The following is a 7,388-nucleotide window of genomic DNA, read 5'->3' as shown; positions in this document are numbered from 1 at the left end:
GGGGGGGGGGGCATATGAATTTATAATATTATAGTATTGTATACAAATTATATAATATACTAAATATCAAATAATTGGTAGCATATATAAATTAGTATAATATAAAATTTTTATTTATACATAAAAATAGGGGTGGGGGCACTGAGGGTATTATGTGGGCATGATGTGTGTGTGTGGGGGGAGCAGTGGCCCAAAATAATGAGAACCTCTGCTCTAAAGAGAATCTCATATGAGCTTTTGTTGAGAGTGACACACCCTATCATAGCTAAAGTGTTCTTCTGGTCCTGAAAAAGAATCCTATTTCATAGGGTAGTCAGTTTAACCCTATTGCATTCAGATTGCTTTGTCAAATATAATCCTTACTTATTCACATTGTTTTTAATTAATCATGCATTATCTTGTAGCATTGAAATTTCAATGATGTGATTGTTTTTTAGAATGACATTGTAGGGTAGGTGTGAGATGCCAGATCTGACCAGTATGAACGTACAACAGGTAGAATATTTGGGCCAGATATGGCCGGTTTATATGCTAAAGGATTAAACATGAGAAACTATCAAAAAATTGTGAAGCCTATCATTTCTAATAACTCTCAGAGTTTTCAAGTATAGATGTAGTAATTATCATCATCATCATCATCATTTAACGTCTGTTTTCCATGCTGGCATGGGTTGGGCGGTTTGACAGGAGCTGACCAGCTGAAGGGTTGTTCAGGCTTTCCTGTCTGTTTTGGCATGGTTTCTACAGCTGGATGCCCTTCCCAAACACCAACCACTTTACAGAAAAGTATTAATTTAACCAACTGTATGGTGCAGTATTCCAGTTTTACACAATGGTAGAGAGAAGGATGGGTATGACACATGACTTAGACCAGTGAGATTAATGTGGTTTATGTTCAGTTTGAACATCTTGTAGGTTGGTGTTCACAAGAAACAAACCATCGTGTGAGTAGGGAGGAAAGATTAAGAAAGTGTTCTAGATGCTTGATATGGGAGATGAGACACAATAAATGGCTATAAAAGGAGAAATGACTAGATCAGATGGACATGAGTGGAAAGTGTGTGCTTTGGGAGTCCAAAGATCTATAGATTGCTGTGGGAAGCTTGTGCTTTAGTTGTCATCTAAACACCAACTCTTTTAACCAATCAATCCAGATTAGGTAATCCTGACCTCACATGCATTGTTGCAGCTGCTCAGCTCCAGAACAAACTTGATTGAACAGATGTGTTATCAAAGGCATACCAGTCATAATCATCTTGCCTTTTTAGTTTAATGTAAGACTACATTATTTAATGAATCTTTTCTGTATTTAACATAGCAAGATGTAATATGAGATCTTGCTGCTATTTCTAGTAGATCACACTACAATGTTGAAGACCCTTCATTGTGGTGTATTTTCTCTTCATTGGCATATACATATATTAATTTTGTTGTATAGTTATCCTCAGGTCAGTACTGTTCAAGAAGATTCAAACAGACAAACCACAAAATAGCATAAAATAATCCTGACATTCTCCAATGACAAAATGACAATAACAACAAATATAAATCTAATCAAATAAATTGTCAGGCAGGTGAGAGCTGAAAAGCTAAGGAAACATTATGGCATTTAAGGAATATCTCTTATCATTCCATTTGTAACTGACACAACTGGAATGATACACAACCATTACTGTAAAGATTTTGACAAATTACCTATAAGGACAGACATGAAGATGTTCCAGAAAGTAGGAGTAATAGGATCTATAAACATTGTCAGTGCATTCTCAAATGGCATTTATTAACCTTGAACGTTTTTGTTAACCTTAAGCACATTTATTAACCCTAAACATTCTTGTTAACCTTATACACTTTTATATGCCTCTTCTCTATCATGTACCTAATTCCTATTTCAAGGAAGAGAAATGCATATCTCCTCAACCTGGACAGTAAAGATAATACAACCCACTCTATGTGTGTGTATGTGTGTGTGTGTGTGTGTATATATATATATATATATATATATATATATATATATATATATATATATATATATGTAGGGCTTTGTGACTGTTTTGTCCTTTGGTTTATCTTTCTGTTATGTTTTAAAAATATGAAGGTAGAAAGCAATGGCAGTGTTGAGAAGAATGATGAATGAGAGGGGGAAAAGCCTTGTATGAGAGAGAGAGATAGATGGATAGAGAGAGTGGGAGGGAGGAAGGGAAATAGCTAGCAATCAACATCTAAAATGCTAGTGTGACAAGTAATCAAATGAGCAAATAAAACAGTGAAATATAAGGAAGTGGGTGGAATAAAGACTGGGAGAGAAAGAGAGCCTGTGGAAATGTTAAAATAAGAGATGAGGGAAGATGAAAGAACCAACAGAAGTAGAGGGGAATTAGAGAGGGAACGTGATAACAGCAATGAAATAGAAGTGGTGTGGAAGCTGAGCAAATACTGGACAAACTAATATAGATAAATATAGAGAGAGACAAAGGGGTTGGGGGGGGGGGACATGAGAGAGATTTGTGCAAGTAAACAAAATGTTGGGTGGGACAAAGAAGACATTGGAAAATGAACAGAAGAAGTAATAGCAAATTTTCATTGAGAGGTGGGAGGGAAGAATATACACACACACACACACACACACTAATATAATTAAATATGTGAGAATAAGGAAATAGAGAGGAGAAATGTGAGAATATGAGTAAAAATGTGAGGAGTCAGCTTTCGAAATACACAACAGGTCAAAAACACCAAGTTCACAGTCACTGAGTAACTATTTATTTTCGTACTGCAGAAAAAAAAAAGTAATGATTATTACAAGCAGAACAAGTCAATACTTGATGTGAATTGGAGAGAAGTGGTGTAAAACTACAGTAAGTTATAGAAGCATAGGTTGTATGTATGTCTTGTAGTTTTGCAACTTTTTTTAAATGGTAAAATGCATAAGAATAACTGAAAGATAAAATAAAACAAAAAGTGGAGCAAGATTTGAAGTAGGCAGGGGACAGAAATAAACCCTGTCATTTTTCTATGAATGCTATGCTAGTTAACATTAATCTTAAGCTTCTCATATTTTTTTAATTTTTGCTTCCAATGTCTTGGGCTCTTGAGCCCAATATAAGATATCGTTATTGCTTTGAAAATTTAATATTGGCACAAAATTATAATTAATGAAGTTCAAGTATTAATAGTAATTATTATTTATTATGCTACAAATTAAAATAGTAGAGAAAAAAATGTAGAATCTCACCAGCCATGTTGCCAACCATCTGAGGTTCCTTTTGTGAAAGTTCTGCTGATAAAACATTTGCATTCCTGTAAAAGTCAAGAAAAGTCACAATTTATTTACTGTGGATGCTGTTTTTGTTGTTGTCATCTTGTCAATAGTGTTGTTAGTACCATTGGTATTATTTTCTTTGTTACTGTTGTTGTTCTTGTTGTCACTGCCTTTGTCACAGTTATTGCTATTATTATTGTTGTCAATATCATCAGTAGTGTTGTTGTTGCTGTCACTGTTGTTGTCAATAGTACAGCCATTGTTTTGTTAATAGTGATGGTTGTCTATATTATTGCTGCTGTTTTGTTATTGTCAATAGAGTTGTTAGTATTATTAAAGTTGTTGTTGTTGTCAATAGTGCTGTTAGTTATTATTGGTGGCTGTTTTATGATTGCTGTCACAGTTTCTCTTTATTGGTAGCGGCAGGAAGAAGAGATATTGATTTAATCTTAGATTCCAATATCAGTTGTGTATCTCACAAGGATACTAAGCAAAGTGTCTGCTGCTGTTATTTGACATCTCCTCCAACAGAAATCTGACACTACTCTTAGACAGCGCCAGTTGTTATTATACAGTGCACAACTAGGAAAGCTGTGGTTCAAACAACAACTCATGCATGCACGCACATGCACACAAAGACACACATACATGCACACAGATAAAATTAAAGGCTCAAATGCATCATCATATTGATTTTTTAAATTTTTTATTATATACACAAGCAGGCATTGTATTCATAAGGTGAAACAGGTGGGAGTGGTGATGGAATTCATAATTGAAAGAAAAATTTATGCATAATACACACACACACACACACACACACACACTTTACTTAGATGCAAAGGTGTCAAATATATCAGGAAGAATAAACAAGATTATTTGATGCTCATTCATGTCTTTGTTCAAAGAATATTAGTGGCATACATAAGCAAAAACTAGAGTGGTGTTGCTACGATCATAAACAAAGATTTAAGTAGGTTTTTCTTAACCAGGTGTTAACCATTATTTCACAACATTTATAATAGTAAAAGAAAAAAAAAAATGAAAAAACAAAAATTTTTTATAACATTATTGGAAAGAGAAAATGAGATTTTGCAACAATTATGCTTTTCCCAGTGTTTAATTTGCAGGCTTTGCTAATCAGGAACATTTAATTGGGACATTCAGGCCTTTTATTATGACCACCACAAATACCACTCTCACTAAGTTGACTCGCAAGAAATATCAACCAAATTTCCTTTCTATCATATCTTAACATTGTCAGAAAAACGAAAACTAATTCTGGTCATGGTTGGAATGTATTTTACCATTGTTCTGCTTGACCAGCACTGATCTGGAGCTCAATAACAGCAAGCAACTACCAAATAAAGTTTTTTTTTTAATTATACAGGCACAAGTCATTTGACTGAGGATGGAAGGAGGAGTAATGAAAGTCTGAGAAGATCATGCTTTGCTTAAGGCTATGTCTTTATGTGAGCCAAGCGGAGGACAGTTGCAATTATTGGTGTTTACTCTCAAGTTGAGACTAAATGAGTAGCAGACCTACACTCACAGGCAATCAAGCCATAACCTTGACCTCTTTTCTTCAACAACAGTATACTTCAGACTACATTATTCCTCATGTCTGGTTTAAGATAGACTTGGCTGCTATTTCAAGTAGCCAAATCTATCTTAGTAACAACTAAAAGCAAGCATTAGCAATAATCTGTGACATTCAGGTAGCATATGGGTTTTTATGTCTTTTAATGTCATGATTATATAAACATAACATTTTACAAGAATTTTGTAACATAATCTCAAAGTTTGAGCAATATATTTATGATTTGCTGGTGTAATATATAATATTTTTTACACAGCATATGTTGTTTGTTAGTAGTGCTGCTAGAAAAATCCCACCCATGCTCAATGTTGGATTTAAACTTGGTAAGGCCCTAAGCTAGGATATAGCTTGAAGGCCTCTGCAGAAATTACATTAGAAAATCTCATAAAATTGAAAACATATGAACTTAAAATATTTTGAGGCCCCTGTGGATTGCAAAACTCTAATCTATAGCTTGTTTAACTTATGCGTACATCTGATAAGGCCCATGCCTGATGTAGAGGCTCACTCTTTTGCAATCTGTTATCTTTTACTTGTTTCAGTTATTTGACTGTGGCCATACTGGGGCACCACTTTGAGGGGTTTTAGTCAAGCAAATTGACCCTGGGACTTATTTTTGTAACCCTGGTATTTATTCTATGTTTCTTTTGTCAAACCACTAAGTTATGTGGACATAACACACCAACATCAGTTGTCAAGTGGTGGTAGGAGATGAGCATAAAGTCACACACACACACACACAAATAGATACATACATACATACATTATATATATATATATATATATATATATATACTAGCTTAAAATCCAAACTCCATGTGAACTTTAAGCTTTCTCTTATGGAGGGCTAATTGGGCCTGTGGCCCAAAACTAAAGAGAAAGCATGATTATAATACGTCTATAATGACTATACACCCCAGTGGTGTTTGATCAAAAGTTAAGGAAGGATGAAAATGAATTCTGTAATGCAATAATTCTATTGTTCCAGTCCCAAGTTGAATTCCAACTGTTGCCAATACATCCCAAAGTTTTTATCTCCACATAAAATTAATGAAGCAAATGTTCTTTTTCTCCTTCATGATCTCTGACATCATCTGACGAATGCCAACCAAGATAGCATGAAGCAGCCAAGCTTTACCTGCTAGAAATAACAACCCAAATGCTTTTAAATCAGATTCCAATGTTGGATGTGTAAGAACCAAATGAAGGGAAGATTTTCAATCTCGGGGTCATCCTGATTCCAAATAGGCATGATATGTCAATGTAAAGCAAATGTAGACAGAGATACAGGGGTCCCAGACAGACAAAATTTCTCTTTTATTATAATAGATATATACACACACATACAATGGGCTTCTTTCAGTTTCTGTCTACTGATTCCACTCACAACATTTTGGTTAGTCCAAGGCTATAGTAGAAGACACTTGCCTAAAGTGCCATACAGTGGGACAGAACCAGGAACAATGTGGTCCAGAAGCAAATGTCCTACCAGACAACCACACCTGTTTTTTCTTTGTAAACTTTGTAGTATTCTTCACAAGAACAGTTGTTGTTTAAACAGAGATTAATCCCCAAAGAGCAGGATTAAATTCAAAGGCATTCTTCCAGTTGTGACCATACCATCTTTTTTTTTTTATAGATGTCTAGGACTATCAATATCTAATGTACCCTTCTGTAATGTTTAAGATGGCAAGCTATAATTTGAGGGGAATTTGGTTGTTATTTCTAACGGGTCAAATGACTACATAGAGGCCTTTTTAATGTTTCATCCACACTTAATTCTTGTCAAGAGTTTATGTGACCCGAATTTCATAGCAAAATGCATAAATAAAAATGATGAAATTAAGTAGTTGATGTAATTGAGACTTAATCCAGATTCATGACTTCAAACTTCTTATTTTGAATTTTTTATGGAGATTTTCTTGGGGATGTGGGGAAGGGGGGCATTAGAACATTTTATATACATACAAATATAAACCCATTATATATGTGCATTTGTGTGTGTATATATACATGCATAGATATATATACACATATATCTAGGATTCAGTCATGAATGATCATGGGATTACACCTAGAAAGTTTCCTTCCAAGGCACAAGTCCAGGCAAAGTTGCTTATGGAAGACTAGCAATCACCCATGCATACCAAACTCCCCTCTCCATGCCACTGATGTTATCCAAGGTAATGGCAAAGGCCAATACAGCTTGGCACCAGTGACGTCACAATTCATTTCTACAGCTGAGTGAACTGGAACAATGTGAAATAAAAGTGTCTTTCTCAAGAACACAACACACAGCCCAGTCTGGCAAACGAACTCACAACCTCACAATTATGAGTCCGATACTTTAACCACTGAGCTATGCACCTTCACTATACACATATAAATTCATCACATATACATATAGATATATGCACAAATATTTATGTATACAAACACATACATATATATGTATATAAATAGATGTGCATATACACACATATATATATATATATATATATATATATATATATATATATATATATA

At 34.4% G+C, this 7,388-nt stretch overlaps 1 protein-coding gene across 6 annotated transcripts in view; it reads right to left on the bottom strand.

Annotated features, from left to right (window-relative positions):
* Nucleotides 1–7,388, bottom strand: part of LOC106876215 (roundabout homolog 1) — a 336,558-nt gene that overhangs the window by 186,958 nt on the left and 142,212 nt on the right. For all 6 annotated transcript variants that reach the window (XM_014924686.2, XM_014924677.2, XM_052967770.1 and 3 more), the window contains exon 18: nt 3,236–3,300. In XM_014924686.2, coding sequence (XP_014780172.1) covers nt 3,236–3,300 — 65 coding nt within the window. The remainder of the gene's footprint in view (nt 1–3,235; nt 3,301–7,388) is intronic.

The sequence above is a fragment of the Octopus bimaculoides genome, chromosome 5 (assembly GCF_001194135.2).
Source record: "Octopus bimaculoides isolate UCB-OBI-ISO-001 chromosome 5, ASM119413v2, whole genome shotgun sequence".
NCBI lineage: Eukaryota > Metazoa > Mollusca > Cephalopoda > Octopoda > Octopodidae > Octopus > Octopus bimaculoides.
This window is presented reverse-complemented; position numbering and strand designations above follow the sequence as displayed.